The sequence below is a fragment of the Coptis chinensis genome, chromosome 1, assembly GCF_015680905.1.
Source record: "Coptis chinensis isolate HL-2020 chromosome 1, ASM1568090v1, whole genome shotgun sequence".
In the NCBI taxonomy this organism is placed as follows: Eukaryota; Viridiplantae; Streptophyta; class Magnoliopsida; order Ranunculales; family Ranunculaceae; genus Coptis; species Coptis chinensis.
This window is the reverse complement of record NC_141456.1, coordinates 22,201,438-22,221,744: the sequence shown is the minus strand read 5'-3', so window position 1 is coordinate 22,221,744 and position 20,307 is coordinate 22,201,438. Positions and strand designations below refer to the sequence as shown.

General features: G+C 36.6%; 4 protein-coding genes and 1 long non-coding RNA gene across 10 annotated transcripts; all 5 read right to left on the bottom strand.

The window, feature by feature from the left end:
- Positions 1 to 3,599: 3,599 nt before the first annotated feature.
- On the bottom strand, positions 3,600 to 4,754 carry LOC147522906 (ATP-dependent DNA helicase pfh1-like). The gene has a single exon (XM_086568919.1). The coding sequence runs from the start codon at positions 4,752 to 4,754 to the stop codon at positions 3,600 to 3,602; it is 1,155 nt and encodes a 384-aa protein (XP_086425045.1).
- A 644-nt stretch (positions 4,755 to 5,398) lies between these two features.
- Positions 5,399 to 7,970, bottom strand: LOC147522905 (uncharacterized). Its single transcript, XM_086568911.1, has 3 exons — positions 7,127 to 7,970; positions 6,727 to 7,032; positions 5,399 to 6,030 (listed from the first exon to the last, which is right to left on the bottom strand). Exons 1-3 carry the CDS (start codon positions 7,968 to 7,970, stop codon positions 5,399 to 5,401), a joined length of 1,782 nt encoding a protein of 593 aa, XP_086425037.1.
- Positions 7,971 to 10,251: 2,281 nt separating this feature from the next.
- On the bottom strand, positions 10,252 to 11,866 carry LOC147522904 (uncharacterized). Its single transcript, XR_015195716.1, has 4 exons — positions 11,489 to 11,866; positions 11,321 to 11,373; positions 11,102 to 11,238; positions 10,252 to 10,986 (listed from the first exon to the last, which is right to left on the bottom strand). It is a non-coding gene; the product is annotated as an uncharacterized LOC147522904 (long non-coding RNA).
- A 583-nt stretch (positions 11,867 to 12,449) lies between these two features.
- On the bottom strand, positions 12,450 to 15,376 carry LOC147522902 (uncharacterized). 6 transcript variants are annotated; one of them, XM_086560956.1, is made up of 5 exons: positions 14,871 to 15,376; positions 14,372 to 14,560; positions 13,865 to 14,260; positions 13,181 to 13,625; positions 12,450 to 12,810 (listed from the first exon to the last, which is right to left on the bottom strand). In XM_086560956.1, the coding sequence occupies exons 4-5, from the start codon at positions 13,287 to 13,289 to the stop codon at positions 12,497 to 12,499; spliced, it is 423 nt and encodes a 140-aa protein (XP_086417082.1). In that variant the 5' UTR covers positions 13,290 to 13,625; positions 13,865 to 14,260; positions 14,372 to 14,560; positions 14,871 to 15,376; the 3' UTR covers positions 12,450 to 12,496. The 6 variants fall into 6 exon arrangements, with proteins under 6 accessions (XP_086417082.1, XP_086417075.1, XP_086417089.1 ...); XM_086560949.1 differs by having other exon boundaries at positions 13,865 to 14,248; XM_086560963.1 differs by having other exon boundaries at positions 13,865 to 14,183.
- Positions 13,467 to 14,425, bottom strand: LOC147522903 (DExH-box ATP-dependent RNA helicase DExH3-like). The gene is made up of 4 exons (XM_086568905.1): positions 14,380 to 14,425; positions 14,163 to 14,293; positions 13,865 to 13,972; positions 13,467 to 13,625 (listed from the first exon to the last, which is right to left on the bottom strand). Exons 1-4 carry the CDS (start codon positions 14,423 to 14,425, stop codon positions 13,467 to 13,469), a joined length of 444 nt encoding a protein of 147 aa, XP_086425031.1.
- Positions 15,377 to 20,307: the final 4,931 nt, after the last annotated feature.

Sequence of the window (20,307 nt, the reverse complement as noted above, 5' to 3'; positions counted from 1 at the left end):
CAATGCTTCCTAATCTGCAATCTTGAACTCTCCATCTAGAACTTTTTCATTTGGTGACGAAAAGTGTTTCTAAATTCCATTGTTTGATGTGTCATTTTTATCATATTTGTAACTATCTATGTTATGTAGGGTAATAACTACTCAACATGAGAATTTGAACCACCAATGAAGCAAGATAAGGTTGTTTCTTAACACTGATGTGAAAAAGCAGGAAATAGCCTACACAAAGGTATGTATTCATAGAAAGGTATGTGAGTTGAGATAAACTTTATATTTCTATAGTATTTGTACCTGTGAAAGTCATATTGATGCTTAATATTTATGCAGACATATATCTTTAAGAATGAATTTAAAGTGAACCAACTTAAAGAAATTGATTAAAATAAATTACATATTATTAAATCCCAAAAAAATGAAATTTTCTTTAGAGTAGAGTATGTGAATAGAGAAGATTTTGTAAATGAGATTGGTTCTGTGGTGATTAAAGACTGAAAAGTCATACAATATATTAGAATAATTTTAATGAAAATCAAAAGTGAGAACTGAAAAAAAAAAAAAAAAAAAAAAGGTGGACATTAAAAAGGGACTACCATAAAAAAGCAAAATGGATAACTTAATCACTTTTCCATAAACTTTGGAAGTGCTTATGTGAAGGTATATGCCCTGCTTATGCATCAAGTCATGTGGGATTGTCAATCATTGGAGCATAGTTGACTTCATCTGCCACCAGGTGGAACACAATCCTATCCGGATGATTGGAATTTAACGCAGTTGAGTTGACAACTACTGAAGTAGCAAGAATGTTGTCAGAGAAAACACATAAATGGTAGCGAGTGTTACCTCTCAGTTTCTCTACAACATGATTGTCTTCAGTGAGTTTCCTCTGAATATTTGAGTTTTTTAACCATTCCACCGTCAGCCTGACACCAAGGTAGTATAGGCTTTTCGGGACTTCTTCAGCTATTATCAGCAGTTTGCAAAATCAAGAAAGATACAGGAAAGTGATTAATGGTGGAAACGTTGCATCACCAGATGCAATGTTCGTGAAGGAAGCAGGTCATGCTTGGAGAGGCAGGGGAAGAGGAAATATAGAAGCAATTCACTCTACTCACAACAGGTCTCATAGAGGAATTGGAGCAGCGAATAATGTATCGAAATTTGGTAAGTGGGGGAGAGGTAGAGGAAAGACTTGGGAATCACAATGGAACAGAACTCCCGACTTGCGTAGGAGGATTCAATCTCTACATGGTTCTCCTGCGGCAAGTGTATATGGCAGAGGAAATGGAGCAACAAACAATATGAGACCTACAACATCATATAGCTCCTCATTTGAAATAGGAAAGTGGGGCAGAGGTAGAGAGATTGATGATATCCAATCATCATGGAATCGAACTTCTAATTCTTGTAGGTGAATTAACTCGTCTTTGGCGTACATGCGAAAGATATGGGATCATCATGGAAAAGGATTTCTGATTCTGAGCAAATGCGGGCCTTATCTGGTTCCCCTGTTGCCAGTAGGAACAATGTCCCAGTCAAAGGCAAGGAGCATATAGTGTTATGGAGAGATCAAACTCCTGAGTCTAATAGGATAGTACACGCACCAAAGGTCGCTTCACCATCAGCACGGGGATGGGCTGGTGCAGGAGCCAATCAAGGCCTCGGAAGAGGTAGGGGTGTTCCTGAATGTGGTAAGTTGAATGCGGTAAGCTTCTTGTATGTTTTGGACTTTTGGGTAGTGGCTGTAAGTAGGATATGGAGTTTAGCCATTGCCAACATAATCAGGAGAAAATAAAAACAGAAATGTTATATATCTTTTCGACCAATAAAACTTAATAAATTGATAATATCCAATTTTTTCTAATCTATTGATATGATGCAAACAGTTACATCAATTAGCTAGAAGCTAATAGTCTAAAGACCAGACTCCAGAACACCCCACTCCCATTTAAGAGAACCCCAAACAGAAAATACATATCAAACCAAGAAACAGATAGCTACGAAGGCAACAAAACCAAAACAGAAGAACATATAGCAACACAGAAAGCGCTACTCAGAAAGCACCACCATCTACCACGGCAACATTCTCCGCCATATGATGTTCCTACGGTTAAATGTATATATGGTTCAGTACTCATATGAAAAGAGGTATAATCATGACGCTTTCTCATCTCATCTCATATGATATTTTAAATCGGTTGCTGGAACTGGGAATACAGAATATAGTCTCTAGTTATATCAGAACTCTGTAGCTGTTGTTATTTCTACTACCCATTTTCCCCAGGGCCTTTGTCTTACTCCGCTATATCTTCTCCTACTTTCTCCACCACCGCAACTAACAACAGCAGCAATTCCTTCTCCGTCTCCTGCATTGTAAGTAGTGGTTTCTTCTTTTGGAGTTGCTACTTGAGTTTCAGCTGTGGTAGTTATTGTAGTTGATGTAAAGCTTCCACCTTCTTGTTTTACTGTAGAGAGATAGGAAATAAAGTCAAAACAAACACCTGATTGCATCAAATGAGGTGGCCTAATTTTTACTTGGAAGTGAATATATATATTAGAAGAAAGAATACTGTTCGATAAAGATGAAATAATATTAGTTCACCAACAGAGTTGTAAAAGTATGTTAAAGAAATGTGTCATAGGAGCATTCGAAATGACTCGATACAAAAATTTAAATGAAGCAGAATATTGAAAATGAGACAGGAATAATAAAAAGGACACTATTATAACTATAGACTATTGGTGGTTTGATTAAGGGAATCAGGGAAACCTACCTATCCACATCAATTGAAAATCTGGAGTGTCAGAAACCATAGCTATTGTCGAGAAGTTGAGAGGAGAGGAATCAACGGAGAAAATGTGAACAGGTACAACTGGTGAAAGGAGTTTCCAAAAAATAGTATGCAACAAATAAGAAGCAGTATTACGGAAATAACGCCAAAAGTAGATGAAGACAAAAGAAAAAGTAGCGATTCATTAATCAATCAACAATATAATAGAGAAAGGTAAATAAGAAAAAACTTACAATGATAGTGAGGAGTAGAGAATGTCAAGGAAGATTGTTGAAGACTTCTTGGAAGACAATATATTTGGTATGCTAATGCAATTTGTCTTCTCTGTTGTTTAATAAAATCTTCAAGCCAGAGCGTGAAGTTACACGTGACATTGCAACATATAACTGCCCATGCGAGAATATTGAAATTTTGAGATATACTCCAACGCTGCTTAGAGTTTGGCCTTGGCTTTTGTTTATTGTCATACAATAACAAAGCTTTATTGCATTTGGCGTAAGACAAAAGGCCAATTTTTATTTTCTGACTTCATCACAATCCGAGGAATGGTGTGTTCATCTCCACTTCGTACTCCAGTAATGATTTATGCTTTTAGGACATAATCTATTATTTTTGTCACTTTCATCCGAGTACCATTGCAAAGTCCCTTACTCTGGTTTATGTTTCTAATAAGCATGATAGGAGCTCCCTCTTTTAGTTGAATTTGATGATTTGCAATCCCTGATATTTGAAGAGTGTTAAGAAACTCTGTAGGATACAAAATGTCTTGATCTGCGATTTTATCAGATGTCGCACTTAATGTGTATGCACTCAAGTATTCATGTATTTCACCTGGATTAATGAGAGAACGTATTTGTTTAACTCATCTGCAGAAGCATTCGTAGGTGTCAGAATGCATCGACTTCTCAAGTATTCTACATCTTTGTAGTTCCTTGAAAGTTCTGTATAAACAGTATTTACAATCTCTTCTATCCTATCTCCTTCGGAACGAATAATTAGATCTTCAGGTATTTCAATCCATGACGGTTCTTCCCCTTCGCATAATGATTGACTGGGCAGTTTTCCTTCACCAATAGCTAATATCCAATTGTTAAATTCTACATCGGATTGGGTACTTGGTGATGTAGAATCTATTCTACTCAAACGCATGTTTATGGAAAGATGAAAAACCTTGAAGTGACGCCATAAGTAGGATATGTTTATCGAAGCTGACACAATAACTTCTCTTGAGCCTTTTTCTATAACTGGAAGCGTCTGCCAGAAGTCACCTCCCAAAACAACTGTTTTCCCGCCAAATGGTTTATCTTTCAAGCTTTTATCAATCACAGACATTATGTCTCTAAATGTCTTGTCAACAGACTTAAAGTCATTTTTCTTACTCATTGGTGCTTTGTCCCATATGACCAAATCTGTTTTCTGAATGAGTTTTGCCAAGTGCATCTTTAGTGTGACATTGCAAGTTGCAGATTCATCTGATCGAATGGGAATTTTGAACCTCGAGTGGGCAGTTCGACCACCTGGTAATAAAAGAGATGTTATGCCTGATGATGCTACAGGTAGAACTATTTTTCTTTCAGAGCGCAGCTTTGCAATTATTGTAATCCATAGATAAGTTTTTCTTGTCCCTCCACTTCCATATACAAAGAAGAGACTTCCAACATTACTTTCAACAGCGCTAATGACAGCATAAAAAACAGCTTTTTGTTCGACATTCAATCCACCATGAAGCTGTAAGTACTGTGAGGAAAGTAAATTGCAATTATAATTTATTTCCTCTTGTATCATTCTGTTCTCAGCTTCATCTGCTTCTGGGATATCAAACTTATAATATTTTAGACTCCACCCATTCTCGTTCATTAGAATTTCAACTTCAAGAAGTGTTTTCCTTTCCAGTTCCGATTCAGATAAATTTGGATTAGCCCTTAAGATATCATCAGATAGTAACTCCCAATGGTAGTTCCACATATCAATAGCATTGGATAACTCACAAAACACTAAGAGTGTTACAAATAATCGGCGTAATGACGATTTGGAAAACCATTCAGCTTCTTTTTAATGGCAAGATGCCATTCATTGTCATCTTGTAAAAGACCAAAGCGCCGCGACAAGTCGACTTTGTAATCATCATAGAGAGTACCATTAACAGTTCTGATTTCTTCAAAATTTCTAGGTCCATTTACAATGTTTAGAAGCATACGCATATAGTATCTTTCGCCTTGTGTTGGCTGAGCATAGAATATTCTTCCAATCTTCAATCCTTGGCTTCTTCTTTTCCATTCCTGAAAAAATTAATAAACATGTATGTTATGAATAAATATAAATTTTATATGTAATTTAAAATATAATTCTTTGTTTGGAAATTGTAATGTATTGAGACCTTTGCATTTCTGTCCCACACAAATTGTAAAGGGAAGTCAACATATGTAAGATGTCTTCCACTCGGGTCTTTTTCATTAAAATGCATCCACTCAGTGACCATAGTTTTTTTTTCTTTTTTCACTTGCAACAATTTCAACTAGATCCCCATTTGCACGAAAAACAATATTCTGCTGATTTTCAAGATGGAACTCATTCTTTCAACAGAAGGATCTCTGTACTAGATGTAAAATTCATAAATCCTCCAACTTGCTTCTTGATGCAGATACATATTTGAAGTCTAGATAGTGCTTAATCTCATCAACTTGATGTACGACCCACTTCTGGTTATCTTTGTCATAGACATTATTTTCTTCAACAATACCTGTAGCTCGATCTTGCCCTTTTGAAATGTACTTGAATAAGTATTTAATCATCTGTGAACGGTTACAATGTTCAACATTGATGTGACACTGAAATTCTTTGGTAAGTTCAGGGTTGTAAGGTACAACCCATCGATTGTCAATTTCAACCGGATTTTGACGGCCCACCATTGCAGTTCTTTTATTATCTCGCCTTCGATAAACTGCAAAACCTTTCTCATCAAATGTCATTTCACTGCAAAAATCCTTTGGAAATTTCATTGTACATTTGTTCTTCTTAGTGTCCATACATGGAGAACCCTTTTTCTTCTCACCACACGGACCATGAATCATTGTTTGGACTATAATATCATATAGTAGAGGTTCACTGGCTTTGTCTGGCAATTCAACTGATATCATTTTGTCTATATCCGAAGCACTTTTAGCTTTATCTTCCGGATGTAAAAACAATAAAATGTGAGCATGTGGCAGTCCTCGTTTTTGAAATTCAATAACGTACAATACTACACACAAAAAAGAAAAATTTATTTAGTACCAGTCTTTAAATAATTATAAAGGTATATGATCTTATCAATAAGTAAGAAATATATCTTTCTATTAAGAAGTGACATAGATGGATCACTTTGAAAATGAGACAAACCGTAAGCATCAATCTTAACAAACTGAATTTAAAAGGGTACTAATGTACATTAACAAAGTAAATGACACCTGGACTCAACACAAAATTGGGTAGTTTTCTGTTAATATTGGGGGCGGGAGAGAAAACTGCTTTCTCTTTTTCAAAAATTCCACAAAACACCTCATTTTTTCCTCCCATCTCCTCTTCATTATGTCTCTGGTTTCTAACATCACGACCCCTGGTTTTCTTCTTCAACTTTGACTATATATTATCTTAGCCACAATGCACTATTTTCCATCAAAAACACATATCTCAACTGCTTCTAAATAGAGAAAATTTTGAGTGCAGATCTGTTGGACCATATATAGAAGAAAATATGTAAGTGTTCTCCCCTGTTTAAATATAGGATCTTTAAACACATAAATTTACATTTTACAGTTAATACCAAACATGAATTCCACATTTATGAATAAATTATTAACTATTGTTTCACATTTTGCAGGTTTTTGCTCTACGTCAATTTATAGTCTTACTGGACATGATCTATTCTATATAAAAAAAAAAGGTATGTGATTATAACCTGCAATGACTCTGCCAAAATGATTTCCATAATGCAATCTTTTCATGATGCACTCCAACTTCATTTTGAATACTCGACACACAACATCAGGAACATCATTAGGCAATAGTCCAGGGTCTTTTTGTAGATAACTAAGAATTTCATTCCAATTTGGATTGCAAGTCACATTAATAAAAAGATTAGGTGGTCCTGCCCATCTACATATGGCAATAACATCTTGGTAGGTCTGTATCATGTATCTAGGGCCTCCTATAAATGTTGATGGAAGGATCAAACATTTACCAATTGATGCTGCTAAAGTATCACCTGTGTTTATTTTAAAACGGGTTATTGATAGATTAAAACAAATCATAAGCTAATGGAAATTAAATTTAAAAATTAAATAATATTACTTATATACCTGCAGCGACCACTCCATCCATCACATTGCTGTATAAATCAGCCCTAATTTCTTCTTGGTGTGTCTGATACCAATGCATTCTTTGATCTTCTATACATGTATAACCATCAACAATGACTGTTTGACGTAAACGTCCACCTATCCGGAGTAATCGACTTTCTAGTGTCCTTCTTTGTAGTCTAAAATCCCAATATTGTCTCATACTAACCGTATCTCTTTTATGATCATCTATATTAAAAACTCTTTCATTTTCCTCACTATTAGGAAGTTTTCTATAAGGAATCCCAGGTTTATAGCCATCTTCACCACGGGGAAACATTAAAGGATATTGCAAAGCCATAAATTTAGGATGCAATTCATTTATTCTGTCCAAACCTCCTCTAGTTTCAACAATTATGTCCCTAAAATCATTAACATTAAATCCATCCCCTTCAATTAAAGATGGAACTTCATTGCCAGTTGGCAAATTGTATTGTTTTCCATCACTCTGCCGAGAATTAATAAGTCTTAGGCGGACATCAATCATTTCAACTTCTTTAAATTTGTCTCTAGCCATCCTAAAAGACTGTACAACTTTATTGTGTTGATCAAACATTTTGATCAATCCATCAACAATTGTAGGATCAGGAAGTTCATTATATTCATTGAATATTTGCATCATATTCTTTAATTCATTTTGAGTATCGTATACATATAATTGGGCAAATTGAGGAGGCTTATTTTCGAATGGAAGAAGAGACCCAATTTTATGATGATTTTGCCCACTTATTCTGAAAACGCAAGGACCTCCTCCATCATTGATAGTCTTATCTGTCTTCCCTCCTGTAGAAGTAAATTGAAACATGGAGTTGTATGTCCGTATTTATCTTCTAAATTTAGTAGATCTTATTCCTCCTTTCAAGTCTAAGAGTTTATTAAGAAACTCAGGGGCAGTCTCAAATAGTGGAAGTTGAACTTTTCCTTCTCCACAACATATAGAGAACGTTGGAACAGATGATTTTCCTTTGTTGTTTCTTTCTTCTTCCCAAAGAATTGCTCCACAGTACATACACTCTTCAGTTGGTGGTCCAAAGTCATGAACTCCTAAAATATAAAAATTATTAGTGAATTGGGCAAACATTCTGAATAAAATATCAGAATTGAAGAAGAAAACACATACCATCACTGTTAGTATACTTGCTTAGATCACGATGAATTTTTTTTTGCTTTTGCAAATGTTTATTCCTTTCACTGATATTTGTGATTTGAGATATTGAAGTCATTATACGACGCATAGCATCTGTAAGATTCAAAGTACCTGTTTGGCCTGTGTAATAAAAAATATCAAATTTCAAAAACTTTAATTAATCCTCAACCGAATATAGTATACAATTTTACCTTTATTTGAATGCAAGTTGTGTTCCTTGGATGCCAACAAACGATTACGTTTCTTTAAAGCCAACAAACGACTTCGATTAAGGCGAGCTATTTTAGCAATCTGTTCCTTTGTAGATTCAACATTGACTGTTTGAGAATTATACCAAAAAAGGGTCAACTTTAGCCATTTCTTGTGGAAAGGATATTAGAATTGTTGTCTCATTATAAAATCAGTAAGTTCATACCAGTACTATTGGTTAAATGATTGCTTTGTTGCTCATTTAATTCATGTGTGTGTATCAATTCCTTTGTAATAAAGGCATAAAGAAAAATATAGATATCAGTTACTTACATCTATACAATATCTTAAAATCAAATGAGAGTATAAAACGGTAATTTTTATTTACAAGTTACATACCAATTGTGACTTTGATATTCCATTAGTCGTGGGATGTTTTCTTCTTCTATGCTCTTTTAGCACTTTTTCTCTATGGCTGCTCTTTGTATTTGCAGACATCATAATTCTTCTATGACGCATAAGGTTAGAACCTTCAATATATTCGCATAAGGTTAGACCCTTCAATATATTATTTTGTTAGAATATTTATCAAGTGTGTAAAATAAAAATTAACACTTAGTACCATTATTCTTTTTCAGTGCAAGAATACATCGTCTATTGTACTAAGCAATTCTGGAGGTATATATTTTTTCGTCATCCATAAGGTAAACCTAAACAACTCTTCCTCTCTTTGGCTAAAGCCCCCTCTTATAGCTACTGCTCTTATTCACTACAGCTGATAATGATTTAGAAATTGTCTTCTTGGACAGCACTTACTTGAGTGTATCAGCAACCTTTGGGGCGTATAGGGAGTGCATTTGCAGCGGAGTTGGGAACAATGCAGATTTCGGAGCAGACTGATACATTGAGAGTTCTTGGTACTGACCCAGTGGATTACCTTGTGATGCCGAGAGTGATTGCTTGTTGTGTTGCTTTGCCGATTTTGACGCTGATTTGTTTCACGTTTGGGTTGGCTTCGGTGCCCTTCTTGTGATGGGGGGTTTATGGTGTTAGTATAAATATTATCTTTGAAGCCTTAGGATATAATCGATGCTATGATTAAGTTGCAGGTGTTTGGGGAATTATTTCTATTGTCACCGTGCTTGGGGTGTTACAACTCTTGGAGGTGCTAAGGGCGTTGGGGAGTTTACTACTTCGGCAGTTTGTTTATCGTAAGATATGTGACACTGAAGAGGATCTTGAGCGACAGAAAAAATAGTTTGCTTACAGCTTTTGTTAGTGTTGTGTTACCTTTAGACTTTTAATTGTATAAGATTTGTAATTGTGTAAGAACTGAGTTAGCTTTAGAGTTTTAATTGTATAAGACTTCTTAAATTTATCCTTGGACATTTGAGTTGAATTTTTATGCAAGTAAGATAACGTTATTTAATTTGTGTGTTTTGGATAGTAAAAAATGTTATCTAAATAAGATCGTTTCCAATTTAATCTTAACATTTGTACTAATTTATTGGGTTATCTACTTATTTGAATAAAGAGTACGTGTGAAACAAAATCAAATTCCTAGTTTCGTCAAGATAAAACAGGAATATTAACATAAATAGATCCTATATAATAGGAAACAACAACTGATGGTTGCTGGGCAATCTGCTGCATAGCGGGGACAACTGGTTCACTGTGACTTCTAGATGACAACTAAGGCTGCCTAGCTGAAGGAATAGCAAGTGTATGCATTTGTGATATTGATTGGTAGTGAGTTGAAGCATTGATCTAAATTGGAGCTCACCATAAGAAGATGGTGCAAATTACATGAGTCTAATGACAATAAATAAAAGATTAGAATTCATCCAACACTCTTTAAGTAAACAACATCTGATACATACACATTAACACAAATTCATACAGTAAATTATTCTAGCATTTGGTATAGTCCATGGTATGTAATAAATTTCATGAGACGCTGCTAGTCAATCTTTTTGCGTTGCTCGTCATTAACATTTTGTGATCGACTACTATGTAGTTAGCTTCTAATACATCGACCACCTCTCCAGATGAATCCAACATCACAAAAGTGGTTGCAGGCTTTCCACGTCCCCAACAGCAAGACATGATTCTTGGTGCAACTTCATCATCGGCCCTTCCGCTTATATGGTGCTACAGAAACATTTGACAATCAGTAGAATTTTTTTGGATCTAGCAGTCAACACAGAATGCACTTCCTTTTCCACTTATCAACCTGTCTAACTCTTATTATGGCAGTTTGATAGTAACTTTAAGAAGCTTCTCTTCTTCAGCTTTTTGGATTTGAAGCCACTATGCATCTTTAAATTCTTTTACTGGCTTATTACGTAACTACAACAAACTCATGAAATGAATCGATGGCCGCATTGCCATCAGAAGTAGGAGTTATTGAGACTACCGGTCCACTCATAAACTTATCACGGACATGTTTCTTTATACGTGGCTCTCAGCTGATTTACACAGCTGTCTGGAGCAAATTAAAAACCAACAAATTAGGAAATGAATACAGACCACACAATTTTGAATCTAGAAATTTTAACAAAACAATTACTCCAAATAAGAGTTAGTACTGAAAGACCTACCATGTCCCTAACACCTTTGAACACAGCTTCAGGAGTCTTGAACATTGAGGATGCAAAAATTATCCTCGACAATGTATAATCCATTTAGCCACTTTAATGCCATGGCAACATGAAATCATGCGACTTGATTAAACTTCCTAGAATGATGATTCTGTGATTGTGATCAAAAGTTTCAAGCAAAAAATGGAATGAACCCAAATGATTAAGAATTATAGATACCTGATTCGTAAAGATTGTGTGAGATGAGAAGATCATCGTTAACTTTTAATATTCTGAGAATTACCAGAAATCAAGATCTCAGTTACGTTGACAATAAGGAAGTCCTCATTTTCTTTCTCAGCCATATTTGTACATAATATAGAATCGAGCATTTGGCGAGAACCTTACCTCGATCAGTATTATGCACATCTTTGTCATCATTTCTCAATAAGAATTTCTGAAATGCTTGCCAGGATTCACCATCAGCTTCTTCTCCATAAACTCCGTCGTCCTTCCCAGAAGGGCTATATATTGGTAGAGCTTGTATATTTTGCTCCAATTTCGGAAGTTTTAGAGTTCCTAAGCTTCATCTCATCTTGAAATTCATCATCAGTTTCACGGTCAGATGCTAATTCTGACTCACTCCCTGAATTATTCTTCTTTGAAGTGCTGTAGTTGATGTTTCGTATGACAACCATGCCCGCTTGTTTTTTACTCACCCGACCACCTTTTCTTCATGGTTCCCAGCCTTGTGAGCCATGAATGTGCTAAAAAGTACAGAATTCTTCTAACAGTGTTTATTCACTTACACTTGTACACTAAAATTGGAAACAACCTCAAACCAAATGAAAAAACTTTTTGGAATGATGGTTGGTTTGCTACCCCCAAAATTTCAAACATCGTTTGATAGTAGGAGATTTCTTTCAGGTTAAATATCTTAAGCCAAAGGGAAAATGGAAAAATGTAAATGATGTTTTTTGACTGCCCCATCTACAATGAAAATCATACTTGCATTTGACTCATGCCATAATTCCCCGGATTCATTCTGCTTCTTTGCCTCAATAGAAATCACAGTCCCGGGAGCAATCATAGAAGAGACGTCGTCGGAAGAATCCGACATTGTTTCAAATTGAATCAATTTCAAGCCACCGGGCTGGTAGAGCTTGTATCTTTTGCTCCAATTTCAGAAGTTTTAGAGTTCCTAAGCTCCATCTCATCTTGAAATTCATCATCGGTTTCGCGGTCGATCTTGATTCTAACTCACTCCCTGAATTATTCTTCTTTGAAGTGATGTAGTTGATGTTTAGGTATGACAACCATGCCCGCTTGTTTTTACTCACCCGACCACCTTTTCTCCGTGGTTCCCAGCCTTGTGAGCCTTCATTCTCTAACTTCGAAAACATCCTAAGGCCTCATTCAGGGAACACCCGGTTCCCCAGACTCTGATTCTGTGTTTTTGTCTTTACTCTCCATGGATTGTCTTCTTTGTCCCACTCTTTGTGTGGGGTTGAACCTAGGATCGTCCATACGAGGATAGGGTGGCTGGAAAAATGGTCCAATTCCTGGATAGTTCTGATAGTAAGGCATGGCATGCATTGGGTACAGATGGAAGATGGGAGGCGCTCTATGTGGATGAATAGGCCACTGAGGGTACATAGGATGCTGATATTGTCCTTGGAAATACTCCTGGCTACCTGGGGGTATTTGTGTATCCAGTGGAGGCCTTTTCTCTGGAAAAGTTTAAATAATACATTCTTATTTCATTTGACTGGGATATCCAAAGAAGACGTCATAAAATATTTTTATAAAAAGCATGTTAAAGAACCGCTTTAGTTCTTTTTGTGGGATCTGAATGTGCTAAAAAGTACAGAATTCTTCTAACAATGTTTATTCACTTACACTCATGTACACTAAAATTGGAAACAACCTCAAACCAAATGAAAAAACTTTCTGGAAGGATGGTTGGTTTGCTACCCCCAAAATTTCAAACGTCGTTTGATAGTATGAGATTTATTTCAGGTTAAATATCTTAAGCCAAAGGGAAAATGGAAAAATGTAAATAATGTTTTTTGACTTCCCCATCTACAATGAAAATCATACCTGCATTCGACTCATGCCATAATTCCCCGGATTCATTCTGCTTCTTTGCCTCAATAGAAATCACAGTGTTGGGAGCAATCGTAGAAGAGACGTCAGAAGGATCCGACATTGTTTCAGCTGAATCAATTTCAAGCTACTGGCCAGTTTCATGCTTTTCCTTCCATAGCTGTACAAATTTTATGCATGCATCCCTGTTGCAACACATAGATGGAATCATTGGTAGCTTAATGTATTTTTAAAATATACACTACGCAGTTCAGGCATTCTTTACCCATACAATCCGAAACTACTCGTGATTTTTCCTTTTCCGTGGCATGAGCTGCTTCTGTGTTTTCCACAACTTCTCTTGGCCATAATCATCAATCTGATTAAATGAAGCCAATTTGTATCCCGTCATTTCCAGAACATCTTCCAAAAAGTGTGATCTTACGGGGTACGTAAATCCCTGAAAAAAGGAAGTGCAATAATAAGAATAACAATAATACTATAACAGCTATACTACTACTACTAATAATAATAATAATAATAATAATAATAATAAATATACAAACTTAAATTCAGACACTGACAATACACAATAAACGATGTAACTTTTAAGTCACAAATTTGCAAAACAAACATTATACTAATACATATCACTTTCCACCAAAAATAATCACATCCGTCCAGCTACATTTGGCTTACCGGAATGTGAATTGTTGATGCTCCTCCGAAATAGTTAGAAAACAACTCCGCATTCAGAGTGGCACTCATTAAAATCAATCTCAATTCATGACAGCGTGGAAGAAGATCCTTCAGCACAATCAATAAAAAATCGGCACAACAAAGTTTAACCAAAATGTTGGCAAAAATATGTGAATATTTGGAATGAAATACTTCCAAATGAAATCAAATCATAAGGAACATGCCTTCATTCATCCCTCTTTCATGAATTTCATCAACAAAAACATGGGCTACCCCATTCAGATTGCGGTCACTCAACAAGCTTCTTAGCAAAATACCGCTGGTACAAAAAAGCAGATGGGCATTTTTTCCTTTCATTCCCTCTAATCGAACTTTGTAACCAACCTAACACAGAAGCTAATGATGTATGGAAGCAAGAAGAAAGAGATTCTGAAATGAAATATTTATAGTAAAAGCAGTACTATAAAAATCAGAAAAGTTAGAGAGAGAGAGAGAGAAAGAGTTTACAAAATCACCAAGAGGCTCTCCTCTTTCTGTAGAAACTCTTTCTGCAATAGCCATAGCAGATATTCATCGAGGTTGTGTACAGATGATGCTACAAAATCCTCCAGGACCAGATTCTATCTTAGACTCTAATACATACTGAGGAAGCTGAGTGGTTTTGCCACATCTAGTCTCTCCAGAGATCACAATGACCTGTCATATAAAAAAAATTAACAATTGGTAACACCAATAGAAAATTCACAAACCGGATATAACGCGTGCAAAAACAGCCTACTGGAAATATGTCCAAATTTTTACCTAACTGAATTTGGAAATATCAATAGCTTCCACTTCCATGAGCATAAGTGAAAAGACAAATAGTAGACAGATGAGAGAATCTGTCGATGCTTATATGACTTGCAAATTATTTATTAAAAACAAAACCAAAAGCAACCCAGATGCTTAGCAAGCAATCTGAAACACGAAATTAAAAGTATACACATCATTAGAGTTGTCTATTTACCATGTTTGAATTCATACGAATATCTCAAATTAACCCTTGGATTGCTCGAGGCAATAGATGAAATGCCCGACTGGATTGGATTTGTGATTAAGGATGCAAAAATTATCCTCAACAACGTATAATCCATTTAGCCGCTTTAATGCCATGGCAACATGAAATCATGCGACTTGATGGAACTTCCTAGAACGATGATTCTGTGATTGTGATCAAAAGTTTCACGCATAACCACATCCTTATCGTCTTTATCAATCACTATTGATGTTTTTTATCGAGCAGATGCATTCTTTTTGTTCAGCAGATGCTTTCTCTTCACTTTCTTGATAGCTATCTGCAGGAGATTTTTCATCATCGTCTTTATCAATCACTGTTGATGTTTTTTATCGAGCAGATGCTTTCTATTCTGTTATTTTGAGGGTTTGAAGAGATGATTTTTTTTTTGTAGAGTTGGAGGTGTTTTGTAGAGTATGGAAAGAGGTTTTTAGCTATTTGGAACAACAAACAATTGAAATTGGCAAAAAAAGGGCGTAGAATTCCTTTTTTTCTGCTGAATTATTGCAAAATCTGATGTGTCAGTCTCAGAGAAAAAAAGGGGCCTGACGTGGGTGTCTGGGAGCATTCTCAACTACTCAGTATTCATGGTCTTTGATGTATGTTTCGCAGGTGCCGACTAGCAAAGTCGGTAAAACTTTTGGGTGATGATACTAGAGGTCTGGGGCTCAAACCCCACCATCATCAAAGAGTTACTGATCTCATTTAAAGCAGGCTTGCCAATTAAAAAAAAAATGTATGTTTCAATTATCTAATAAAATTCAAATTTGTTGAGCTATTAATTATCATGTGATTTTGTGTTTCAATTGTAACTGTTTTTTATGTATGTTCCAAAGAACCAATGAACCATAAGTAACTTCATATATGCACTTCCTAAACCCAAACCCTGCATCAGCTATTCGGTATTACTCTAATTGCTGGATCTCTTTATTCTTACAACAATTTTGATCCTAGCTAACAAAATTAAGTTATAAAAATTGTCATTACCTTTGACATTTTCTATTAAATTTTGAAGAAAATTAACTCCATATTACCTTTTATATTAATTAAGTTCAAGGAGAAATGGTTTAAGCCGTTGGATTGAGTTGATAGGATGGAGACATGTGTGTCACGAACTCCAACTTTTTTTAAGCCATTAGATTGAGTTGATAGGATGGGGACGACACGTGCCACTAACTCCCTATTTGTTTAAGTCGTTGGATTGAGTTGATAGGATTGGGACACATGTCACTAACTCCCTCTTTGTTTAAACTGTTGGATTGAGTTGATAGAATTGTGACATATGTCACTAACTCTCCTTTGGTATTGAGAGAGTCAAGAGTTAGTTTGGTAATTTTAACTGGCCGAGGGTAGTATGGACATTTCATTTTGCCCAAACTGCATGTTCACGGTCAAAGATGGTGGACTTGGTCTTGTTGTGAGTCTTGGGGGGAAGTCTTAAAAGTGAAGAAGTACGGGTGGGAGGAAATCATTTTAGGAAACTTGAGAGGGGGTAAAGTCTTAAAAACTGCCTAATTATACCAAAAACTCAGTCTATTTTAGCTTTGCAATGATCTGTGTTTGGAAAACAGACAATACCCTTAGTTAATTTCTCCCTGAATACAAAAATCTCATATACGCAATTTAACAATCACAATATAGGAATCATCACTTACTCTTTCACAAAATGCATAGAGACGAAAAGTTTTCAAATTCCAAAAGCAGTAAAGTTTAGATTTCTTTGGTATTCCAAAGAGACAAATGCCTTTCATTATTTTCACAATGCTATAAATTGTTGGGGTTAATACTGATACCAATCAATACCCACTACACAGATAACTTATATTTGAACCAACAACAATCTCCAGACAATTCTAAATATCCACTAAAACCAACCTAGCATGCCTAACTCTCTAAACAACTATTAACAACAGATAATAATGTAAAGAAGTAAAACGCATACCACAACACAAAGATATACTATGGTTCGGCCAATGGTGCCTACTTCTACAAGAGCTAATCCTTTTATAAAGTGGAAAAGAAGATTACAATCTCTCTTTTCAGTCTCTCACCTTACTAGATCACTCCTCTCTCTTTATAGGTTTGTCTCTCTGTAAAGGTTATCTCTCAATCTTGATTGATTTCAAGATTGGGTTTTCTCTCTCTTGTGTTGCCTCGGTTCGTGTGTTAGGTTTTGCAAAAATAGAATTCTGCCGAAAATAGGCATGGAATGCTAGCGCTCTCGGCAAAACCAATATCGAAAAGCGCTACTTAATGTAATTGGAAGTTGTTCACGGCATGCATGCTGGCGCCATGTGGCAAGACTAATCTGATCTGGCCGCGACGCTCTCAAACCTCTTCATGCAAACTGAACTTCTTTCTCTCCTCATGTGAGGGATAACTCCAACAATCTCCCCCTCCTAAACAATGAAGGGGGATACCTCCATGCAATTTCCAAATCAACAGGAGGAGTATGTTGCCATTCTGGTGGTATCACAACAAACATCAAACTTACGTTTTAGTAAGACTTTGGTCATCATATCCGACCCGTTCTTGTCGGTATGGATCTTCTCGATACACAAATGCTTGTCTTCGAGTACTTCTCTAATCCAATGATACCGCACATGTATGTGCTTGGATCTAGAATGAAAACTCGGATTCTTGCTCAAATAGATGGTGATCTGACTATCACATAGAACTACAAACTATTTTTTCTTTAGCCCTAGTTCATCGAAGAACCTCTTCATCCATAGCATCTCTTTGCAACACTCTGTGGCTGTAATATACTCGACTTCTGTAGTGGAGAGGGCAACACAGTACACTTTTGCAACTTAGATTGCCAAGAAACTGCTCCCCCTGCAAAAGTAACCAGATAATTGGAGGTGGACTTCATGGAGTCAACATCACCTGCCATGTCTGTATCAGTGTAGCCTTCAAGTAAGGGTTTACTTCCACCAAAACACAAACAAGATTTGGAAGTGCCCTTGAGATATCTCAATATCCACTTAACACCTTCTCAATGCTCCTTACCCGGATTTGGCAGAAATCGGCTTACAACACCAACGACAAAAGTAATATCCAGTCTTGTACACACCATTGCATACATTAAGCTGCCCACTGCGGATGCATAAGGAATCTTTTCCATCTGACTCTGCTCATGCTCACCCTTTGGGCACATCTCTTTGGTCATGCGGAACTGGCCACCAAGCGAACAACTGACTGGCTTCGCATGATCCATGTTAAATCTCTTCAACACTTTCTCATTGTAGCTTTCTTGAGAAAGCCACAACTTCTCACTCTTTCTGTCATGAGTGATCCGCATCCCAAGTATCTGCTTTGCTTAACCCAAATCCTTCATCTTAAAGGACTTACTCAAGTCTTTCTTCAGCTTGGATATCTTGTTGTTGTTTAGGCCAACTATCAACATATCATCCACATACAACAAGTGCACTATGAAATCCCCATCTGGAAATTTCTAAACAAACACACAATGATCAGAAGCAGACTTCTTGTATCCTTGCTTCGCCATAAAGGAATCAAACTTTATGTACCACTATCTCGGTGCTTGCTTCAACCTATATAAACTCTTTATCAACTTGCATACCAAGTGCTCCTTCCCTTTGATCTCAAACCCCTCTGGCCGGTCCATGTAGACATCTTCTTCAAGGTCTCCATGAAGAAAAGCTGTCTTGACATCTAGTTGCTCAACCTCTAGGTTCATACTTGCGGTCATACCCAATACCACCCTGATAGAAGTCATCTTTACTACAGGAGAGAAAACTTCATCAAAGTCAATCCCTTTCCTTTGACCAAATCCCTTCACAACAAGGCGAGCATTGTGCCTTGGGTGTGGATTGTTCTCCTCATGCTTGACTTTGTAGATCCACTTATTCTTGAGAAGTTTTCTTCCTTTCGATTTCTCAACTAACTCATAAGTGTGATTCTTATGCAATGAATCCATCTCATCATGCATGGCCTCTAGCCACTTGTCTTTGTTTGTACCTTCAAGAGCCTCTTGATAGTACATATGTTATCCACCATCAGATAATAAAACATACGTATGTGGTGGATACCTAGTTGAAGCTTGTCTATCTCTGTCAGACCTCCTTGCCTCATTTTCTTGTGGCTCAGGAGGATGTACTTCTGCTTGCTTAGGTGGTGGTTCATGCACTTCATCTGCATCTTCTATACTAATAGGTTCTATCCCATCATGAGTAATAGGATCATCATCATGAGCTTCAAACTTATGGTTCTTTGCATTCTCAATGCCTTCTGCACATTCCATAGTAGGAACTTATGGTTCTGAATCAACAAGATAATTAATGAAAGATTCTAGCTTCTCACCTTCCTCAAAATCTGCTATGGTTTGGTCTTCCAAGAACACAACATCTCGACTTCGGATTACCTTCTTGTTAATCGGATCATAAAGTTTGTAGCCAAACTTCTCATCCCCATAACCCAGAAAAATGCACTGCTTGGCTTTGTCATCAAGCTTGGATCTCTCATCCTTGGGAATATGAACAAATGCCCTACACCCAAATACCCTCAAGTATCCATAATTAACATCTCTGCCTGACCATACTTTCTTTGGATAATCACTATTCATAAGCTTTGACGGCGATAGGTTGATCATATGCACGGATGTATGCATTACTTCTACCCAGTAACTTCTAGGTAACTTAGAGTGAGACAGCATGCATCTCATCCTCTCTACAATGGTCCGGTTCATCCTCTTGGCTATACCATTTTGTTACGGTATCTTAAGAACGGTATGCTCATGACGAATCCCATGACTCTAGCAATACTCTTCAAACGGCCTAATGTACTCACCCCCATTATTTGAGTGAATACACTTCAACGGCTTCCCTGTCTCTCTTTCCACCATGTTATGGAACATCTTGAACACGCAAAGTACTTCATCCTTGGTCTTTAGACTATATGCCAATATCTTTCTTGACGCATCATCAATGAAAGTCAAGAAGTATAAAGCTCCCCCATGGGACTTTACTCTCATAGGACCACATAAGTCAGTGCGAACTAGCTCAAGGACATTGTCCTTTCTGTGAGACAGGAATCTTTGGAAAGACACCATGTGTTGTTTTTCTACCAAATAGTGAGTATATTTATTTAAATGCGTACCTTTTATGTTTGGTAAGGCCTTTTGCTTGGCAAGAACTTCCATGCCTTTTTCGCCCATATAACATAGTCTCTTTTGCCACAGTTCGGAAAACGCTTCTTCTTCTGCTGCATTTGCTTCTGCTTTACACAAACTAGCTTGTGTCTTGTAAAGAGAGCAAATTTTCTTCCCTTTGGCTGCTACTATGGAACTTCTGCTTAGTTTCCATACCCCGTTACCAAATGAGTTTACAAAGCCCTTATCATCTAACTTCCCAGCGGAAATTAGGTTTAG

Bases quoted from the DNA above. Each gene is read 5' to 3' on its own strand.
- LOC147522906 (XM_086568919.1), bottom strand. From the start codon at position 4,754: ATGTGGAACTACCATTGGGAGTTACTATCTGATGATATCTTAAGGGCT.
- LOC147522905 (XM_086568911.1), bottom strand. From the start codon at position 7,970: ATGTTTCAATTTACTTCTACAGGAGGGAAGACAGATAAGACTATCAAT. The intron at 7,033-7,126 runs GTATATAAGTAA...AAATAAACACAG, and splicing joins GGATGGAGTGGTCGCTGCAG to GTGATACTTTAGCAGCATCA. The intron at 6,031-6,726 runs GTTATAATCACA...TTTTGTGTGTAG, and splicing joins TTTTGGCAGAGTCATTGCAG to TATTGTACGTTATTGAATTT.
- LOC147522902 (XM_086560926.1), bottom strand. From the start codon at position 13,289: ATGTCGGATCCTTCTGACGTCTCTTCTACGATTGCTCCCAACACTGTG. The intron at 12,811-13,180 runs GTATGATTTTCA...AAACTTTTCCAG, and splicing joins ATGGCATGAGTCGAATGCAG to AGAAAAGGCCTCCACTGGAT.
- LOC147522903 (XM_086568905.1), bottom strand. From the start codon at position 14,425: ATGGCTATTGCAGAAAGAGTTTCTACAGAAAGAGGAGAGCCTCTTG. The intron at 14,294-14,379 runs GTGATTTTGTAA...ATTTCATTTCAG, and splicing joins AGAAAGAGGAGAGCCTCTTG to AATCTCTTTCTTCTTGCTTC. The intron at 13,973-14,162 runs GTTGAGTGACCG...ATTGTGCTGAAG, and splicing joins GGTATTTTGCTAAGAAGCTT to GATCTTCTTCCACGCTGTCA.